The sequence below is a fragment of the Polyodon spathula genome, chromosome 3 (genome assembly GCF_017654505.1).
Source record: "Polyodon spathula isolate WHYD16114869_AA chromosome 3, ASM1765450v1, whole genome shotgun sequence".
Taxonomy (NCBI): Eukaryota; Metazoa; Chordata; class Actinopteri; order Acipenseriformes; family Polyodontidae; genus Polyodon; species Polyodon spathula.
The window spans coordinates 96,351,931-96,374,677 of NC_054536.1; the positions used below are offsets into that span (position 1 = coordinate 96,351,931).

The 22,747-nt window shown below is 39.9% G+C and overlaps 2 protein-coding genes across 2 annotated transcripts; one reads left to right on the forward strand and one right to left on the reverse strand.

Annotated features, from left to right (window-relative positions):
* The first annotated feature begins 2,632 nt into the window (after window positions 1-2,632).
* chrac1 (chromatin accessibility complex subunit 1) lies at window positions 2,633-14,685 on the forward strand. The gene is made up of 3 exons (XM_041246503.1): window positions 2,633-2,811; window positions 3,405-3,531; window positions 13,891-14,685. The coding sequence occupies exons 1-3, from the start codon at window positions 2,659-2,661 to the stop codon at window positions 13,992-13,994; spliced, it is 384 nt and encodes a 127-aa protein (XP_041102437.1). The 5' UTR covers window positions 2,633-2,658; the 3' UTR covers window positions 13,995-14,685.
* Window positions 14,686-15,227: 542 nt separating this feature from the next.
* On the reverse strand, window positions 15,228-20,225 carry si:ch211-57n23.1. The gene is made up of 3 exons (XM_041246504.1): window positions 20,118-20,225; window positions 17,947-18,425; window positions 15,228-15,701 (listed from the first exon to the last, which is right to left on the reverse strand). The coding sequence occupies exons 2-3, from the start codon at window positions 18,417-18,419 to the stop codon at window positions 15,560-15,562; spliced, it is 615 nt and encodes a 204-aa protein (XP_041102438.1). The 5' UTR covers window positions 18,420-18,425; window positions 20,118-20,225; the 3' UTR covers window positions 15,228-15,559.
* Between the last annotated feature and the right edge of the window lie 2,522 nt (window positions 20,226-22,747).

Below are 22,747 nucleotides of genomic sequence, written 5' to 3' on the forward strand. Positions count from 1 at the left end.
TCAGTATATATACACCTGTTCTTAAAGGCCCCAGAGTCTGCAACACCACTAAGCAAGGGGCACCACCAAGCAAGCGGCACCATGAAGACCAAGGAGCTCTCCAAACAGGTCAGGGACAAATTTGTGGAGAAGTACAGATCAGGGTTGGGTTATAAAAAAATATCCGAAACTTTGAACATCCCACAGAGCACCATTAAAGCCATTATTAAAAAATAGAAAGAATATGGCACCACAACAAACCTGGCAAGAGAGGGCCACCCACCAAAACTCACGGACCAGGTAAGGAGGGCATTAATCAGAGAGGCAACAAAGAGACCAAAGATAACCCTGAAGAAGCTGCAAAGATCCACAGCGGAGATTGGAGTATCTGTCTATAGGACCACTTTAAACCGTACACTCCACAGACCTGGGCTTTACGGAAGAGTGGCCAGAAAAAAGCCATTGCTTAAAGAAAAAAATAAGCAAACACATTTGGTGTTCGCCAAAAGGCATGTGGGAGACTCCCCAAACATATGGAAGAAGGTACTCTGGTCAGATTATATTAAAATTGAGCTTTTTGGCCATCAAGGAAAACGCTATGTCTGGTGCAAACCCAACACCTCTCATCACGCCGAGAACACCATCCCCACAGTGAAGCATGGTGGTGGCAGCATCAAGCTGTGGGGACGCTTTTCATCGGCAGGGACTGGGAAACTGGTCGGAATTGAAGGAATGATGGATGGCACTAAATACAGGGAAATTCTTGAGGGAAACCTGTTTCAGTCTTCCAGAGATTTGAGACTGGGACGGAGGTTCACCTTCCAGCAGGACAATGACCCTATGCATACTGCTAAAGCAACACTCGAGTGGTTTAAGGGGAAACATTTAAATGTCTTGGAATGGCCTAGTCAAAGCCCAGACTTCAATCCAATTGAGAATCTGTGGTATGACTTAAAGATTGCTGTACACCAGCGGAACCCATCCAACTTGAAGGAGCTGGAGCAGTTTTGTCTTGAAGAATGGGCAAAAATCCCAGTGGCTAGATGTGCCAAGCTTATAGATACATACCCCAAGAGACTTGCAGCTGTAATTGCTGCAAAAGGTGGCTCTACAAAGTATTGACTTTGGGGGGGTGAATACTTATGCACGCTCAAGTTTTCTGGTTTTTTGTCTTATTTCTTGTTTGTTTCACAATAAAAAAATATTTTGCATCTTCAAAGTGGTAGGCATGTTGTGTAAATCAAATGATACAAACCCCCAAAAAATCCATTTTAATTCCAGGTTGTAAGGCAACAAAATAGAAAAAATGTCAAGGGGGGTCAATACTTTCGCAAGCCACTGTAGATACAGTGTAAGAAGCGTAGACATTAATGAAAGGGTTCTCTGCGTTTGCCTTCACTTTGAAACGTTTTACTCCTGTGCACTCACCAGCTGCATAGTTGGCTCATCGATCAGAGTGCCTCTCGTGGTGACACGTTCTGGCAAAATTGAGCTACAACAGTATTACATTGAAAATCTTAAATGTTAAATTTGACCCTTTTCCCAGGGTGCTACTCAAACATTAATGTGCTTTGTACAGTAAATAGTCGTACTTTAAATTAATACAAATTAAAAGTACTAAGTCGTGTATGGCAGTGTTTTGTGGCAGACTGCAAACACCAGCCAAAATGGGAAGCTTCTCCATATAAGAACATAAGAAAGTTTACAAACGAGAGGAGGCCATTCAGCCCATCTTGCTCGTTTGGTTGTTAGTAGCTTATTGATCCCAAAATCTCATCAAGCAGCTTCTTGAAGGATCCCAGGGTGTCAGCTTCAACAACATTACTGGGGAGTTGATTCCAGACCCTCACAATTCTCTGTGTAAAAAAGTGTCTCCTATTTTCTGTTCTGAATGCCCCTTTTTCTAAACTCCATTTGTGACCCCTGGTCCTTGTTTCTTTATGTCCTGTAGTAGCTCATGCTAATCTAAGTGGTGTGTCGGTTTGTGCTAATCTGCATTAATAAAATGAACAAGAAATATTCAAAACCATTTGTGTATAGAAAGTGCTTTTCCATATTCACATTACTCTTTTCCATTTGAATCAGTTTCCAGGTTTTTCCATTTCATATACCTATTACTTGATATTTGTGTACTACACTTTGACTTCGACGCCGCGTTGTTAACGTAAACGCCAATACATTATTTATTGTTATTTGCAAATACATCACTGTGTGACCTACTACCAATACCTACAGAAAACCATGGCATATACATAAATAGCAAGTATATTATTAGGTAATTCGGTATATTATTTTATCCAACAGAAAAGTATATTTTAATTGAATATTCCAGCAGATCCTTTGTTCCAAACCGTTCAAGAGATTAATAGTACTAAAACAAACATTGCTTACATAATACATTTCAGAATTATATGAACTATTTCTAATGAAAGATAAAAACGTAGAACGGTAAGTCTGTAAATCCCTAATACCTCTAGCTGTGGAAACATATTGTAAAGGAACACAAATCAATAAACCCTAGAAAAGCGATTTGCGTCGATGATACTGGGAATTGTAGTTCTTGATTATGAGGTTTGCGCGTAGTAATCTTCAAGGGTGACTACAATTCCCTTGTTTTTTTCAATTAACTTTATTTGAAGATCCGTGACGTGAACAGAGACGCCGGGTTTTTTTGTAAAGATGGCGGGTAGCGATGAGGGTGGTAAAATGTTGGATTTTGCAGATAGTAGGCAGGTTTCGCTTCCAATCTCCAGGGTGAAGTTGATTATGAAGAGCTCTCCCGATGTTAACAACATTAATCAGGACGCGCTGTTTCTGACTGCCAAAGCGACGGTAATGATGGTTTTAATAATGCTGTAAATTACCTGCGTGGCACGACCCCTCTCTGCTTCATGGTTTACTTGTAAGAACCGAAACTGAGATGCTGTGAGGACTCGAGCCTAAACGAAAGACAGGTCCATTGGATTAAGTGACCCGGCTATACCCTGTGTATAATCCGCTCTGTCGTGAACAAGTAGGGGTGAAGCAGCCGTGCTTTCCCCGTCCCCTCCCCGTCCCTGTGGAGCCTGGCAGCATCGACCTGTTATTAAAATGGTCTCTTAACTATATTGTTATGATAACTTACTCTCGTTTTGTTAGCCGCAAAAGTTAACTCAAAATTGAATGCATCAAATTACATAAGTACAGCGTGTGTTGTGATTTCTTTTTTTCCAAAGATAAATTTGTATTTGGTACTGTTTGCAATAACATGGCTCCCTACACTATTTAAAACAGACGCGTGTTGTCAGCTGTCTCGTGTGAGTTTTAAGTTATTTATTTATTTATATAATTGTTTTGTGTCCATTACAGATGGCTTGGTCTTCAATGATCCTATATGCTGTAAATATGTGCCATCAACTGACAGGCATTTCCCCGTTCTGTTACAGGAACTGTTTGTCCAGTATTTGGCTGCCTACTCCTATAAGAAAGGCAGTGGTCGGGAGAGCAAGTGTTTAACCTATCATGACCTAGCGAGGTCTCCAGAGGAGTGCGACACTTTTCAGTTCCTGGCAGGTGAGCGCCGCACTGAGGAGTCACAAACACGCTCATTTACACAATGTAGGAGCACATTGTGGATTCTGCTAACAATGAAAAAAAAAAATCAAATATGAAGGAGAGACGGGTACAGCATTATATAAAGTAATACACAAAAGCTTATCGGACATAGCAAATCAAAAAAACTAAATGAACCAGTAGTTCAACACTTTACAGAAAACTAACCGAACATGACTGACCTACAATGTGTGGTGTAGAAGAAACACAATTAGATAATGTGAAATATGTTTCAACACAAAGGAATAGTAGATTATTACATCAAAAACTAACTTAGTGGTAAATGGCATCGCAAGTACAATTCAATTCATTTGTATGAATTGAATTGTACAATTCAATTCATTCATATAGTAGTTCTGTGTGTTAGTGTAGTCCCTTGCAGAAAATGTGCATTTATTATTATTATTATTATTATTATTATTATTATTATTGTTATTATGCATTTATATAGAATGCAGTTACTTTGAGACAGCCTAAGGATCATCATCTTTACATCTTCCAATAACACACGTGAAATAAAAGCTTGTCAGTTCTGAGTAGGTTTGTGATGAAAAAGAAACCACTACCATTTTAACCTTTGCTTGGGTAATGCACTATTTTTGGTTCTTATAACTGTCTAGCAAACCATGGCTGATCAAAGTCAGTCATTCTTGCATGCACTTACCAGTAAAAGCAGCAGTGTGGGATTTGTAGTTTTTACAGCCTTGTTAGCAATAGAGTAATGATACAATGGACCACAATCCCAGGGACACTCAGTCCTAAACCACTCACGTGAGTTGGAACCTTTCCAGAAAACCTTATTTTTGTTCGTTTCAGATCAGTTTGTATTTCTAGCTGACACAATTCATTCAGATCAGTTTGTATTTCTAGCTGACACAATTCATTCAGGTCAGTTTGTATTTCTAGCTGACAAATTCATTCAGGTCAGTTTGTATTTCTAGCTGACAATTCATTCAGATCAGTTTGTATTTCTAGCTGACACAATTCATTCAGATCAGTTTGTATTTCTAGCTGACTCAATTCATTCAGATCACTTTGTATTTCTAGCTGACAATTCATTCAGATCAGTTTGTATTTCTAGCTGACAATTCATTCAGATCAGTTTGTATTTCTAGCTGACAATTCATTCAGATCAGTTTGTATTTCTAGCTGACAATTCATTCAGATCAGTTTGTATTTCTAGCTGATACAATTCATTCAGATCAGTTTGTATTTCTAGCTGACAGTTCATTCAAATCAGTTTGTATTTCTAGCTGACTCAATTCATTCAGATCAGTTTGTATTTCTAGCTGACACAATACATTCAAATCAGTTTGTATTTCTAGTTGACAGTTCATTCAGATCAGTTTGTATTTCTAGCTGACAGTTCATTCAGATCAGTTTGTATTTCTAGCTGACAGTTCATTCAGATCAGTTTGTATTTCTAGCTGACACAATTCATTCAGATCAGTTTGTATTTCTAGCTGACACAATACATTCAAATCAGTTTGTATTTCTAGCTGACAATTCATTCAGATCAGTTTGTATTTCTAGCTGACTCAATTCATTCAGATCAGTTTGTATTTCCAGATGACTCAATTCATTCAGATCAGTTTGTATTTCTAGCTGACAATTCATTCAGATCAGTTTGTAGTTGTAGCTGACTCAATTCATTCAGATCAGTTTGTATTTCTAGCTGACACAATACATTCAAATCAGTTTGTATTTCTAGCTGACAGTTCATTCAGATCAGTTTGTATTTCTAGCTGACTCAGTTCATTCAGATCAGTTTGTATTTCTAGCTGACTCAGTTCATTCAGATCAGTTTGTATTTCTAGCTGACTCAGTTCATTCAGATCAGTTTGTATTTCTAGCTGACACAATTCATTCAGATCAGTTTGTATTTCTAGCTGACAATTCATTCAGATCCGTTTGTATTTCTAGCTGACAATTCATTCAGATCCGTTTGTATTTCTAGCTGACTCAATTCATTCAGGTCAGTTTGTATTTCTAGCTGACAGTTCATTCAGGTCAGTTTGTATTTCTAGTTGACACAATACATTCAAATCAGTTTGTATTTCTAGCTGACAATTCATTCAGATCAGTTTGTATTTCTAGCTGACACAATTCATTCAGATCAGTTTGTATTTCTAGCTGACAATTCATTCAGGTCAGTTTGTATTTCTAGCTGACTCAATTCATTCAGATCAGTTTATTTCTAGCGGACTCAATTCATTCAGATCAGTTTGTATTTCTAGCTGACTCAATTCATTCAGATCAGTTTGTATTTCTAGCTGACTCAATTCATTCAGATCAGTTTGTATTTCTAGCTGACACAATTCATTCAGATCAGTTTGTATTTCTAGCTGACTCAATTCATTCAGATCAGTTTGTATTTCTAGCTGACTCAATTCATTCAGATCAGTTTGTATTTCTAGCTGACAGTTCATTCAGATCAGTTTGTATTTCTAGCTGACAGAATTCATTCAGATCAGTTTGTATTTCTAGCTGACAGTTCATTCAGATCAGTTTGTGAAAGTATTGATCGCACACGTGGCTGCACCGTAGAGTCCAGGCAGAAATCTGCTCTGGTGTAAGGTGTCCAACACAGTGATTCTGCATTGATAGTACATATTGATAGTAGATAATATTTGGACTAGCAGGGCACCTGTGGGATGGATAATTAATTCACATCTTGTTAATACACCACCCACTCAATATATCCCAGGGATCGGGGTCCAATACAAATCCACTATATATCGAGGGCTGCGATATAGCGAGAGACCCATAGAAAAACAAACAGACTAACAAATAAATACTGTACAACCACTCCCTCGTTTTATCCTGGGCATCATGGTCCAGTATAAATCCTGTACGCTACCTGCCTTTTCCCATTTTTCGTATAAAAATCCGCACACCGTTTTAATTTGTACTGCGGAGGGTAATTGCTTCTCATCAACTTCAGTCTCCAATTAATTTCATGAGTCTTCCTCTCCTTTCACAAATTCCCAAACCGCTGCATTGAAAGGAGCCATTTCCAACATAGGAGGCTTGTTGCTAGGGAGCTGAAGTCACTGCCCTGTGACTTTTGCTAGTGCATGGCTTAAATGCTTCAGCATATAGATATTTAATTTGCTTTGTGGTGTTGTGAAATGCTTGTGTATATGATAACAGTACGATATTAATGCTTTGTTTTTAATTCTTCTTTATATTTTAGTTTGCGGTGTGCAGTACAAAATAAAACGAACAGTAATTCTAAGTGAACTTGCCTATGTATATTGCAGCTAAGGCACGTGCAGCGAGACTGTATAAATGGGGAGCCAACTCCAGGACCGCGATACCAGAATCCGCAGTATAACGAGGGGCAATATAACAAAGGGTGGGTGTATATTTAGAACATAAGAACATAAGAAAGTTTACAAACGAGAGGAGGCCATTCGGCCCATCTTGCTCGTTTGGTTGTTAGTAGCTTATTGATCCCAAAATCTCATCAAGCAGCTTCTTGAAGGATCCCAGGGTGTCAGCTTCAACAACATTACTGGGGAGTTGATTCCAGACCCTCACAATTCTCTGTGTAAAAAAGTGTCTCCTATTTTCTGTTCTGAATGCCCCTTTTTCTAAACTCCATTTGTGACCCCTGGTCCTTGTTTCTTTTTTCAGGCTGAAAAAGTCCCTTGCGTCGACACTGTCAATACCTTTTAGAATTTTGAATGCTTGAATTAGGTCGCCACGTAGTCTTCTTTGTTCAAGACTGAACAGATTCAATTCTTTTAGCCTGTCTGCATATGACATGCCTTTTAAGCCCGGAATAATTCTGGTCGCTCTTCTTTGCACTCTTTCTAGAGCAGCAATATCTTTTTTATAGCGAGGTGACCAGAACTGAACACAATATTCAAGATGAGGTCTTACTAGTGCATTGTACAGTTTTAACATTACTTCCCTTGATTTAAATTCAACACTTTTCACAATGTATCCGAGCATCTTGTTAGCCTTTTTTATAGCTTCCCCACATTGTCTAGATGAAGACATTTCTGAGTCAACAAAAACTCCTAGGTCTTTTTCATAGATTCCTTCTCCAATTTCAATATCTCCCATATGATATTTATAATGTACATTTTTATTTCCTGCGTGCAGTACCTTACACTTTTCTCTATTAAATGTCATTTGCCATGTGTCTGCCCAGTTCTGAATCTTGTCTAGATCATTTTGAATGACCTTTGCTGCTACAACAGTGTTTGCCACTCCTCCTACTTTTGTGTCGTCTGCAAATTTAACAAGTTTGCTTACTATACCAGAATCTAAATCATTAATGTAGATTAGGAATAGCAGAGGACCTAATACTGATCCCTGTGGTACACCACTGGTTACCACACTCCATTCTGAGGTTTTTCCTCTAATCAGTACTTTCTGTTTTCTACATGTTAACCACTCCCTAATCCATGTACATGTGTTTCCTTGAATCCCAACTGCGTTCAGTTTGAGAATTAATCTTTTGTGCGGGACTTTGTCAAAAGCTTTCTGGAAATCTAAATAAACCATGTCATATGCTTTGCAATTATCCATTATCGATGTTGCATCCTCAAAAAAATCAAGCAAGTTAGTTAGGCACGATCTCCCTTTCCTAAAACCATGTTGACTATCTCCCAGTACCCTGTTACCATATAGGTAATTTTCCATTTTGGATCTTATTATAGTTTCCATAAGTTTGCATATAATAGAAGTCAGGCTTACTGGTCTGTAGTTACCTGGTTCAGTTTTGTTTCCCTTTTTGTGGATCGGTATTACGTTTGCAATTTTCCAGTCTGTCGGTACCACCCCTGTGTCAAGAGACTGCTGCATGATCTTGGTTAGCGGTTTGTAAATTACTTCTTTCATTTCTTTGAGTACTACTGGGAGGATCTCATCCGGCCCAGGGGATTTGTTTATTTTAAGAGCTCCTAGTCCCTTTAACACTTCTGCCTCAGTTATGCTAAAGTTATTTAAAACTGGATAGGAACTGGATGACATGTGGGGCATGTTGTCAGTATCTTCCTTTGTAAAAACTTGTGAAAAGTAATCATTTAACATATTTGCTATTTTTTTTTCTTCCTCTACGATTTTGCCATTTGTATCTCTTAAACATTTAATCTCCTCTTTGAATGTTCTCTTGCTGTTGTAATATTGGAAAAACATTTTGGAATTGGTTTTAGCTCCCTTAGCAATGTTCATTTCTATTTCTCTCTTGGCCTTTCTAACTTCCTTTTTGACTTGCGTTTGCAGTTCTGTGTACTCTTTCTGCGTACTTTCTTTTTGGTCCTTTTTTAATGCTCTGTAAAGTGCCTTTTTTCGCTGAATTTTTTTTTTAATTGATCTATTAAACCATTTTGGCAATTTAGTTTTACATTTAGATTTGTCTACTTTAGGGATATAATTGTTTTGCACCTCTAGTACTACATTTTTGAAGAACAACCATCCTTCTTCTGTGGGTGTTTTCTCTATTTTACTCCAATCTACTTCTGTTAGTCTCTGTTTCATACCTTCATAGTTTGCTTTTCTAAAATTGTAAACCTTAGCTTTAGTCTTTACTTTTGGGGATTTAAAAAACACTTCAAATGAGACCATGTTGTGGTCTGAGTTTGCCAGTGGTTCTCTGACCTCTGTTTTAGTTATTCTATCTTCGTTATTTGAAAAGACTAAATCAAGGCATGCCTCCCCTCTAGTGGGTGCCTTCACAAATTGTGTTAGGAAGCAGTCATTTGTCATTTCCACCATTTCTATTTCATCCTTCGCGCTACCCACCGGGTTTTCCCATTTTATTTGGGGGAAGTTGAAATCCCCCATTAGTATGGCTTCTCCTTTGCTACACACATTTCTAATGTCATTGTATAACAGATTATTTTGCTCACCGTCTGAATCTGGCGGTCTATAGCATGCTCCTATTATTATGCCTTTTGAATTTTTGTCCGTTATTCTGACCCATATTGATTCGGTTTTATTTTCTTTGTCCAGGTTTAACACCTGGGCTTCAAGACTGTTTCTTATGTATAGCGCTACCCCTCCTCCTCTTCTGTCCTGCCTGTCTTTCCTATACAGTGTATACCCACAAATATTATATTCGTCCCCATCACTCTCAGACAACCACGTTTCTGTAACACCTATCACATCATAGTTACCTGTTAGTGCAGTAGCTTCAAGTTCTAGAATTTTGTTTCTGATACTTCTAGCATTTAGATAAATACATTTAATGGTTGTCTTACCTGAGTTGTTGTTCTTGTTTTGATGCGGTCTCCCTTCTGTTTTTTTGTTGATTTCTCCCCCCTTCCTTTCTAGTTTAAATGCTTCCGAACCTGCTCGAGGATCTTTTCTCCGAGTAGACTAGTTCCCTTGTTATTTAAATGCAGTCCATCCCGTCTATACAGATAGTCCTTGTTGTAGAATGTGGTCCAATGATCAAGATAGGTGAACCCTTCCCGTGTGCACCACGTCTTCAGCCATGCGTTTTGATTAATTATTTCCAGCTGTCCATATGGTCCTTTGCAAGGTGCGGGTAGTATACCAGAAAATACCACAGTTTTGGTTTTCTCTTTTAATTTCCTTCCTAGCTCTCTGAATTTGTTTTGCAGGGATTTTGGTCTGTCTCTTCCAATGTTGTTTGTACCGATGTGGACGACTACTACCGGGTCGTCTCCTGTTCGTTCTAGGAGCCTGTCCACGTTTTCAGTGATGTGCTTGACCGAGGCTCCCGGAAGGCAGCACACTGTTGTAGTAAGGGGGTCCAAACTGCAAATTGAACTTGCTGTGTTTCTCAATATGGAGTCCCCAACAATCATGACCTCCCTTCTTTTTGCTGTCTGGTCACCACTGTCAATAGGGTCCTGGATGTTGTTCCTTTCATTCACTTGTTGTTGGTTCTGCTCGTCAAAATTCTGAAGTGACTCAAATCTGTTGGTTGTTTTGATTTCTGGTGGTTGTGTTTGACGAAGTTTCTTTTTTTCCCTGCTTCTGCCCACCTGAACCCAGCTGTTCTGACCTTCTATCTCCCTGGTGGCTTTCAGTCTGTTAGGGGTGATGCAGACTTCCATGAATTGTGGGTGTGCCAGTTCCTCAAGATCCTGTTGCTGTCTCACTTCTGCCAGCTCCATTTCTAGCATACCTGCTAGTTTATGCAAATCCTGGATCGTGCGGCACTTTACGCACACTTGGTTTAGCTCCGCTGGGTTTTCTCGGATTTCCCACATCAAGCAGGTGTCACAGATTACAGGCTTGAAGACCATGTTGAGGTTTTTTTTTTTTTTTTTTAAGTTTAGTTTCTTCTGCAGCCGTCAGCCTGCTTTCAAACTGCTTCGAAACTGCTCTGTACTTTTCCACGCCTGTACTTCTCCCACTCGCTGTCGCTGTCGCTGGGAAGACTGCCTCGTTTAACTGCGTTGTTCTGCTGTGCTGTTGGCTCCTCCCCTCGCCCGTGTCTCACGCAATGAAGCAATGATGATGCTCTTTGCTGGCATACCAAGATATTTTGTGAGAGAGGGGCCTGAACAGAAAGAAACTGGGCCGTAAAAGCACCAGCATGGGTAACATTTTCAGTTCCGCTACTATTCTGAGATGGCTTGATCATTCAGACATTTTGGGGTACTGCTACACATGTGGGCAATACATGTCCCACCTCCAGTCATTCCGTTTCAATCATGGTAACCCCATGATTGTAACCAGTGTATGTGTAGCAGGGCTGAGGCTGGGCACGAACTAGTGACACCGCAACCGAGCGTCTTCGCCACAGTGCAGAAGAGCCAGGCTCGTCTGCTTTCGTGGTTTTAGAGCTTTGAACCTCATCTCATCGACATGCAACTGGACAGAGTCCATAACAGCAGTGCATGTAGGGCTCTACATTTAGATTTTTTTTTATTACTGGACCCTTGGGCCACTGAGGTAGTGTTTTTACTGGCCCAGATACAATTTTAACTGGCCCAATAAGAAGTACAAAACTGGGCGCATTATTTTATTTACCGCTGCAAATGTATTGGTGAGCCGGAAGCACATCCACTGGTGACTGGATTAAAACAACAGTTTGGTGACATTAAATATGGCAACTAGTACTAGAATTGTTCAAACGTTACGTCGGCCAGGGTGTCCTCGGCTCACCACGCACCCCTGTAGTCTGGCCGGGTGCCTGCGGGCTTGCCTGTAAGCTGCCCAGAACTGCATTGTCCTCTGACACTGTAGCTCTGAGGTGGCTGCATGGTGGGCCTGCAGTGTGAAAAGAAGCTGATGGGACAGCGTAGGGGTGCTAGCGGTGAGCTGAGCCTAGAAATAATTGGCTATTCCAAATTGGGAGAAAAAATTATAAAAATAATTGGTGACCGCTTAAAAAAAAAAAAAAAAAAAATTCACATCAACTTAATTTTTGCTATATCATTTGAATACTTAATTTAAGGGTTGAAAAGTTCCTACATTAATGGGATTTGGTAGGCCTTCTATCGCTTCGTAGTTTACAGCATTCTTGTCCACTATACGTTTAATTTAGGCTGCCCACAGTCTACATTGACAGATTCCATGGGGGTGTTTATGTTGTCTATACATTGTTTACGGTGAATCTCGCCAACGTGAGTCTGGTGGCGGACTTTAACAACAGTTCGGTGAGCACATAGGCTCACTGGCAGAGCAACCAGAGAATAAAACAACACACCCACTGTACCACCCTGCTCGGAAAGTTAGGTTGTGTGTTAGCGCCATTCAAAAATAAAATAAACAATCTTATGCATTAATTGTTTAACCATTCTGATTATGTGTATACCATATGGTAATAGCTGATCTATTTTTTTTTTTTTTTAAATCTGGCTTTTTGTACATTTAACATACTTTGACTAGATGACAAGATAACAATAAAATTGTTTAGTTATCATCTGCAGTAAATTCACCCGATAATTTTTAAACTAGAGTTTTACTGTGTGTGTTTTGTTTTTTTTTTTTTATATACTGTTATTTTTGGTTTCAGAGTTGCTATGGGGTCAAGTAAATTTAAAGAAAGAAAAAAAAAAAAAAATTATTTTCACTGTGGAAATCTGGTAATCCTAAACTACAAGGACAGTGCGAGAAACTGAAGCTCTGGCAGAAACTTCGGTCAGACACCAAAATCTTGCCGAACTGCACAAAACTCACAAAATAGTCAAACATATTCAACTTTTCTCAAATTACTTTGTTTAATGCCGACATTAGGAGAACCGTGCAGTATTGGGTAAACTGCATTATCCTGCTGTATAAGCAGTCAAGAAATGTATTCAATAAATTAGTTTTTCAATATATGGTATTGTAGTTTTCAGCCATTTAACATGCACACATACGCATGCTTGTCAGAAAATGAAAATATTGTATTCAAGATTTGAAAATGTATGTGTACAAATGATACTCGTTTTTTTTTTTACAAGCAAACTCACCACCAAGCTGTTAGCAATGCTAAAAGCTTAACAGATTTATACTAATTATAATGGTAAACACTATTCAAACAATCATAATACAAAATAATCGTTCTCAGGTCGTTGACGCTTGTAGCCTCTCCCAGGTCAGCACCAATCTTACTGCTGATACAAACGAGTCCTGTAAAGATTGTGAATGGATCTTATGACCTGAACACATTGTATCCCAAATCAAAATAACAATTCGATCCCTTTGTGCAGCTTCCACGTGGCGTACCTGGGTATCCATCGGCAGTCACAGCAGCAGACAAACACCTGCTATCTTGTGAACTACTACTGTGAGAATGGTTATGAGGGCAACTAAATGTTGAATTCCCAACAAAAAAACTCTGCTGTTTTATCTGCAAGCCTGGGTAACTGACATTTGTTTCACTGTCATCATGAAGACAGATTTAAGTCTTTCTTCCACTCCACTCTATATTTTCATCATGTATTTTTTTCATAATTTCTTTCTTTATCATTATTGATTTAAATACTTTACTTTTGGCTTACTGGTGCAGTTGGTTGCTTTAATACGTAGTCTCAGATTCTGACTGTACAACAAATATGATGTGCGACGGGAAAGTCTGGATGAGTTTAATTACACCGTTATCGGGTGTGGGGGGGTGGGTATGTTTTTAAAAATGGGTTTGTAAATTTGTCTTTTCAGCTTTTTAGCACACTGAACCATTTTCCTTCGTTCATAAAACAGAAGCCATGTGGACTATACTGTATACATTATACAGTTAAAAAAGGTTACCAGCCCAGTCGGGCCTGTGGTGCTTCATAACTACCGGCCAAACTGCGCTCTGTACCGTTAATGTCGAACCCTGGCATCACACAAAACTGCCTGTTAAACATACACATGCTTACATGCAGTGCATGCTTTTTAATTCTTCTTCTTCTATTTTAGATATTCTTCCAAAAAAGATTCTGGCACGTGACTACTTTAAGTTGCTTGAAGAGAAGGAGAAGGAGGATGAAGGTGACGGAGAGGAAACTGATGACAGTGATTAGGGTTTGATAGGATTATGAAACTTGTGAAGTAACAGTGTGGATCATTTTCTTAGTAGCAGACTCCCGGCTTCTCGCAGAATCTGATGACCACTGAAGTGTATTAATTAACTATGTTATGAAGCAGGCCACCAACATTCTTTTGAGGGTGTTAAAAACCTTTGTTTGCAAGGAATGTGTGTGTTTTTTCCCTGCTAAGAGTCTGCTGTTTCCTCCTGTTGCATTAGTAGTTTCATATGTTCCAGGTTTTACTATAAGCTTGATTAGCCACAGTCTACTGGTATTAAGCTCAGGTGTGTCTTATTAGACCTTTGAATGGATCAGTTAATCCAGGAATGGATCAAACTGCTATAGAGTGGGAGTCTTATTTCTATCCCTGGTGTAGATAACTTTTTTTTTGGGGGGGGGCCAACAATCACATGGCCATGCCACCTTGAAAACAGTGTTGCTGCAAAAAGTGAGGGGTGGATTTTTCAAACTGATCCATGATCTGTTGTGGGATGTCTGTGTTTAAATATATGCCAGACTCTTTGAACAACCTGTTTATAATATACATTGTTTCCAGTGGAATCATTCTGTGCAAAGTGTTTGTAAATTCATCTCCTTTATTATAATTTTGCACAAGTTTAATAGCAAAAGGAACAAGTACAAAGCTGGTCATGAATGCATGCAAAATATCATTGTTGTGTTTTTTTTGTTAATAAACTTTTTTTTTTATATATATATAACCATACAATTGTACAGTTCTTTTGTGTAGTCCTTGGCTTTGACTGGCTGAATAGTAGCGACCCCTGCTGGTGGAGATTATAATATGCTCCCGAGACTGCTGGATTACAAGGGATAGCAGTGCAGGTTGTCTTAAACATCCGAGGGGACCACATCTCTCTCTCTCTCTCTCTCTCGCACACACACACACACACACGTACGTCAAAAGTTTTAGAACACCCCCATTTTTTCAGTTTTTATTGAAATTTAAGCAGTTCAAGTCCAGTCAATAACCTGAAATGGTACAAAGGTAAGCGGTAAACTGCCAGAGGTTAAGAAAAAAAGTTTAGGTTACCAAAAACTGAAAAATAACTTTGACTTTGAGCTGCGGGTTTGACAGGTCAAGTGGCAGTAAGAAAGCCATTGCTAAGATGGCAAAATAAGAAAAAGAGGCTTGCCTGGGCCATGAAGCACCACCAGTGGACTTCTGAAGACTGGAAGGTCTTATGGACCGATGAATCAAAATTTGAAATCTTCGGTTCATCAGGCAGGGTTTTTGTACGCCGTCGAGTAGGTGAAAGGATGGTTCCTCGGTGTGTGACACCAACAGTCAAACATGGAGTAGGAAGCGTGGTGATCTGGGGCTCTTTTGCTGGATCTAGAGTCAGTGACTTGCACAGAGTGAGTGGCACCCTGAACCAAAACTGCTACCACAGCAGAAAAGTGGAGGTGTTCTAAAACTTTTGACTGGTAGTTTATATCTCATTACAAGCAGAGCATGGTTTTAATTTGAGATTGACAAGCAAGTAGGAAGGCATGCATGCAAGTAAGTTTTTTTCAGAATGTGCTGTGTATTGCTGCAGTCATCTTGCCAGTAACTTGATGATTCTGAGCTGCAGGGTGTGGAAAGACCCTTCCAGGCCAGCTAACTGCTTCTCCAGCAGACCTGCAAAGCGGATTCTGTCCTGTATGGATTCCTTTGTCACACTGATCTGGTCCCTTAAGCTGGGGCGGGGGGATATAAAAAAAAAAAAAAAAAGTTTAGTTTTGAACAGTATTGGTGTAGCACAAAACGCAGTACTACATGAGCGAGTCTTCAACAACAGCAACTTCTAAAATATTGTCTCTTGTTGAAATTCCACTGTACAACTTTCAAACCAGATGCACATGAGTCAGATCAGCAAGTGAAGTGAAAAAGCTGCTGAACAAATGTGATTATTAATATAATTATATATGTATTTATTTGGCACAAGAAGCACGCTCCAGATTTGCTCCTGGACACAGAACTGGACACTTGACAGAACTGGATGACTTCAACCTTTGAGAATGCAGTGGTGTATTTCTTTCCACTGACTTCAGGCCCTGTTGTATAACTTGCATGCAAGCTCTCTCCATAACCTTAAATTTGCACTGTGTGTGCCAGAGTTTTTCTAACAGAGCTCCAATCTACTGCTTGTAACCAGACTACATTTCTCATGTGTTCCAACGACTGTGGGGTGCTAATGCTTTCAATACAAGTGTACCTTTGACTCAATCTGATTACACCATGTTGACCTGGCATCATCGGTGCTTGTGAATTTGTTGCACTGGCTAGTCAGGATTCTCCGGAGATCTCTGCCCTTGTGATGGTGGGCATGTTAACACCTTTGCTGGATTTCAATCAGGGTTCCAAAGGTTAGCAGCTAGTAGTGACCTGGCCCCCCCTGAACCTTACTTAGGCAACCACAGGATCTTTAGATAACACTAGCCCAGGCACACCCCCAGAACTCTGTTACATGGTACGCACAACTGAACCACACAGACATCCCATCTCATAGCGATAACAACCCTGCACCAACATCCTGTAAAATGTTTCAGCCAATCACAGTGCTGAATTTTTGTTCTTGCCTGAGTTTCCCAGCACCTACACTGTCACATTAGTCGCATTGCAAAAGAAAGCGCTATAAACAGGTATGCTGTGCTTTGACTGGCGCTACACTGTAAGATTGTGCTGTGTCTACGGATTCAGGACAAATGCCGTCCGGGAGTCATTAAGGCCGGGACCGAGACTTGATCTTTACATATCGGGACTGTCCCGCCCAATTAGGGATGGCTGGTCCCCCCTACTGCTGAATCCTGGAAGAGCAGCAGAATTAAGATCATCTGGTAGTAGCTGCTGTTAACATTTGATGCTGCCAGCGTGTTTGCCAGAAACACACGGTTTGGTGTTTTTACCGTTTTTTACATTCCAGATCATCAGAAGAGACATCTGTGCTCTTTTTGAAGGCTTTAACCAAACGTATCTGCTCATTACTACCACTAAATAAACAGTATGATTCTATAAGCAGAACATGGTAACATGTTTGTTTCACTTCAACTGATCACACAAGCTATATGCGAGTCCACACTTAGAAAGGGACATTTTGCAAACTTTTTGCGTAACAGCGCTAATATATATATATATATATATATATATATATATATATATATATATATATATATATAGTAGCGATCCATGGGTCTGTTTTGTGTACTGTATTTCCTCTGTGTTTGTGTACTGTTATTACCATTGTATTGTGATCCCTCCCTGTCATTGGCTGTTGTTTGTCTCTGCCCATCGGTTCTGGTGTGTGGCTGGGGACCAATGAGATATCTGTTCGCTCTGGCACCCGGTTAGCATAAATGGGCAGAGCTACGTTATAAAAGGGCGCTGTGCCGCTGCTTTGTGTTTGGGGTTTGCAAAGTGAAGATGTTACTGTGCTTGATCCTGTGGATGAGCTGCTGAATCCTGTGTGGTTGATTGAGCGTTGGAGCTGGATGCTGTAACCGAGCCGTGACTCTAGTTTGGGTGCTCGTGAGGGCAACCAGCAGCTAGTGTCTGGAGTGGGTGCTCGGGAGAGTGTCCGCTTCATGTGTCTGGAGTGGGTGCTCGGGAGAGTGTCCGCTTCATGTGTGTGGAGTGGGAGCTCGGGAGAGTGTCCGCTTCATGTGTCTGGAGTGGGTGCTCGGGAGAGCGTCTGCTAGGCTGCATGTGTCTGGAGCGGGTGCTTGGGAGAGTGTACCAGGACAGGCAGTGAAGCAGGTAGAGCAGTGGACTCTACAGGGTGCTGACAAAGGCTTAATAAAAGGTACAGTTTCAACTGCAAAACAGCGTGCCGTCTCCTGTTCTTCTGTATCATGCGTGAAACGCTACAATATAATTACACACAAATAATTACATGTTTTTCTAATGAATTTTCTAAGCTTTTGAGCATGAGTTTGGGTCACTAACCTTCCTAGGGTCCAGTACTCTGTGATTTCCTTCCTCCGCTCCTCCAGGCTCTGGAAGACCCGCTGCATGGTGTTTGCAGTCTCCACGATATCCAGGTGATCTGCCCGAACTCCGTGAATATCATCTTTGGCCATCTCGCTATAGGACCTGTTCCCCTCTGCCATGCCGCTGGCTGCTGAGACCTTCCTAAGAGCTGCACGGTTCTGTAGCACCATCATTCTGGACTTTTCAAAGTCTTCCGGTCCAGCCACATTCTCCCAGCAGGTAGGTGAGGATGAAGGGAGCCAGAAACGCTGGGAGCAATTAACTGACACTCCTGCAGCAACGAACGGACTGTCGGCAGGAAAGCTGTGCAGCAGCTCCGCCAGCCCCGACCCCCAGGCCCCCCACTCTGGCTCTGTGTTGGAAACACCAAACGCGCAAACCAGGTACAGGACAGTGCAAATGCCCCGAATTCTCTCCATGTGTTTCATGGTGAGCTGAAAGATACAGCACGTTGCCAAGTTTAAAGAACAGCACAATAGTAAGAATGGTTTTCTTTTTCAAAGCACTTTTATATGGATTAAGTCAGCACACATATCCCATTGTTAAACATGTGTGCCCATATCTAGGGGCATGTGGATCTGCATATCGCTGCAGGGGGTGCAGGACATGACTTCTGAGCATCTGTTCACAACGTCATGGCCCCGACTCTCTGGAACTCTCTCCCAGCTCTAGTGCGTGCAGCTCTTACAGTCGCTCGCTTCAAATCAACTCTCAAGACCCACTTGTTCTCTCTTGCTTTCAATGCTCTTTAAGCCTGATATCTGTTATTAGCTGTTGTCTAAATTGTTTTTTCAGGTTTTTCACTCCATCGTATTCTTATGATTCTGTATGACACACACATCCACAATGTTTAGAATTCACATCCTAGCCCTGTATTTAATGTATTTTGCCTATATTTGATGTATCATGCATTGTTTTTTACTGTTTGTATTTAATGTACTATGCCCTGTATTTCACTGTATTTAACATATTGTTCCTCGCTATCTTGTAAAGCGCTTTGTGATGGTAGTCCACTACGAAAGGCGCTATATAAAATAAACACTGATTGATTTAATTAAGAACGATATGATTCTGAAAATATCACTTGCCAAAAGAAACTGGATACGTGGCAGTATGTGAAATTCCCCATTAACGACCTAATAGCAAAATGAAATCAAAATGTTACCCATTATACATTCTATATCTTCATATTTCATTGAAACCCTGGTTTATTAAACAGACAACTTGGCTCATGCTTCTTACACAACATTTCTGAAAAGTAAACACTGGTACGAACTACCAGAAAAACAAAAAAAAAAAACACACACACACACACACACTTCAAACCAAGCCCCTACTATATATAGAAATAATAAACACATGTTTTTCTTTTAACGAACTAGTTTGAAACGGCTTTAACCAAGTTATTATACAGTATTAATATTCCCCAGTGTTATCCACGGCATTCCCGTTCTGCGTGGAAAAACACGAACTCTGAAACAAGGGCATGTGGAGACTATTACAATTACACAATTATTTTAGTGCAGAACATGTCAGTTACAGCAGGGCTGGATTCGCCTTTGTTTTAAGTACTTGCCAATTAGAACTTCAGTACACGTTGTTACTTCTCACACATCGTGGGGTAGTAGGTGAAGTACAATTTATGTAAGCAACGAAAACAAACAGCTAATAAAATCAAGAATTACACGATTATGATCCATGTAATAGTCTAGTAATTTGTGAGCAGTGTTTTATATATTTTTAAAAAGGCGTTTTCATGGCGGCACCGTTTTCTTCAGTTTGGAATGTCTACAATAATCTGTCAGTTTCCCAGCTACCCAACCACACCTTTCATTAATAAAACAAAAAGCGATTGAACTTCGATTAGTGCATCCGAACAGAGTGTAACTATGGGTTTATTCTAAACAGCCAATCAAAACGATCCGTAAGAAATAAAGCAAACTAAACAGCGAATGCATTAGTCAAGAAAGATAATACCTGGCTAGGCTCTCTGCGGGTATTATTCTATCAGACTTCAGAGCTCTGCAAGTATTTGTGTATGTTGCTTCTTCCAGTGCTACCCCTAATCTTTACTGACGCCCGTCAGGTTAGATTATTTAAAAACAGATCTCGTTCATTTTACTTACTTTAACTTGGTTTCACATGTAATCGTCAGTATGCTCCTGCGTTAACAGCGGTCTGCACCAGCAGAGCTGAGCTATAGGAAAGGTTGACACTTCTGCTGAAAACAATGGTACAACAGTTAAAGGGGAGTGCATACTTTAGCAATGTATTTGCCGATAGAAAACGTTTTCTTTCCAACATACACGTTTTTGTTCATTTTAATTTCTAAATGATAGACAGACAGATAGATAGACAGATATTACACACACACACACACACACACACAGTCACAAACAAAAGTATTGCAACATTACACTAATTATACCATAATTCCAGGGAACAGGTTAAGCACAAGCATTTTGCGAACCTTAACTACTTTTTAACAAAAACAAAAAGCAAAATACACACTTTCCAGTAATTTAACAGATAATCCTTATCAAAAAACAAACACACTCATTAGATTTGATGTATTTGCTCATGATAGAAGTATTGGCACCCCTGCTTTAGTATTGCATGTGACCTCCTTTTGCTTTTAGTACAGCTTTCAGACATTTCTGATAATTCTTAACCAGTGTGCTGCATCTTGTTGGTGAAATGAGAGTCCATTCTGTCTTGCATGTTTCCTTCAGGTCAGATTGGATAAACAATGCTTGGCTCAGATCAGTCCAAAGCACTTCTATAGGACTGAGACCTGGTGATTTCAAAGGCCATTTCAAAACTTGTATCTTCCTTTTCTTCAAGAATTCCAGAGTTGACTTAGCTGTATGCTTTGGGTCATTGTCGTGTATTCTGGCTATTGGCTTTATGAATGCAGTTTAGTTGCTGTGTAATGGTTTGCAATCAATTAATGTATTTTTTTAAGTAGATCTATAATGTAAAAGTGCCAATTTTGTTTGTTAAAACTTCTAAATTGTGTGTTGTGGTGTTTGTTATACGAAATAGAGGCCGCTGTTCATGAAATGCTTGTATTTCACATGTTTTCTTGCATGATCTTATATTAAGTGTAGTGTGGCAATACTTTTGTCTGCGACTGTATATAGTGTATACAATATGTTCCCAATTACTTAATAAAAGACTTAATTGAACTAATAATGTGCTTAATTAGAGCTTTTTTGTTTTCAGCTTTTAAACAGTTGCAGATTTTAAGTAAATTGAAATTGGCAACTCTTTAGGAGCTGAGAACAATTACAAAAGTGTAATTAAACACATTGTTAGTTCAATTAAGGGTTTTAGTAATTGAGAGCTCAGTTGGAATGAAAACCAGCAGACACAGAGGCTCCCCAGAACCAGGACTGGGAAATCCTGCCTTAGAGCAATGAAATTGAAAAAGAACTAAACAGGTGAAGAAGATTAATACCTAACATTAATTATCCTTACCTTTACCAGGAATACATCATTTAACCCTATACTGTTTTCAAGAAACACGCTGTTATTTATCTGTTATTATTAATTAGTCATTTAGCTGACACAAAGCGACTTAGAGACTTGGGGGTGAACTATGCATCTCAACTGCTGCTGCAGAGTCCCTTCTAATAGGAAGGAATTGTTTTATGTCTCATCCAAAGGTTGGAGCACAAGGAGGTGAAGTGACTTGCTCAGGGTCACACACAGTAGCTGAGCCGGGATTTGAATCAGGAACCTCCTTGTATGAAGCCCTTTTCTTAACCACTGGACCAAACAGCTACAGAGGAGTCAGAACCCAACATCTGGGTCTGTTTTGGGTTAAAATACAACAAACAGCAGACTTGAATATTGCCTTTCATTGCCCTACCTGCTCAAGGTTAAAACCCGGACCCCCAGTACAAGAGTTCACACACAGAACGCACACATGATATCAGTCCATTCCTTTTACGCATGTGTGGGTGATTGCACGCGATCTGATTGAGATCAGTTGATTCAGTGGGACATTGAATCCTCTCCTGATCACTGATTTTATCACCAAACTCCTCAATAATGAGATGCAAGTCATTATTTTATTACTAGCACATCTCAAAAAGCTCTGCAAATGTCTGTGATATTCTTTGAGCAATGGATGCGGAAACAGCCATCTCCTTTGTTTGGATCCGTGTTCTCTGTGATGCAGAAGCTATGTGTATTGCTCAGATACGCCCCTTTTTTTCAGCTTTATTCGTCCATTGAAAGGGTTTTCTCTGATTTTTCCGGAGAAAAAATGACTAGAAACCTGTGCTTGACATCTTTTTGATGATGTCGAATATGGTCCGACATCAGACTGGAAAGGGAAAATTGTAATGTCGGACCTGGTCCGACACAGGACCGCAAATTAAACAAGCCAGTATTGCATACCTGCTTTAACCAGGTCAAATTCCAGTCTGAATCGCCTTCATTGAGTTTCTTCCTGGCAAAACGTATTCAAACTCGGAAAGAAAGAAATTATTTCCACTATCAGAGTCACAACGCACAGAACAGAGGGGGTTGTTTTTCACTTCACTGAAGTTTTAATTCATGCATGACTCACAGTGAGATTGAAACATCAAACCTAGAGTTCGCAGGCTAGTCCTGGCATGTGTCGGTTAGGTTGGATTGTGGTTTGGGGGCAGGATTCAAGGAGTTTGAGACCATGACATCAGCAGAGCTTGACAACAAAGTTCTTTCCAGTGTAGCATTCCAAATTCATTGCTTTATCGTCCTCAGT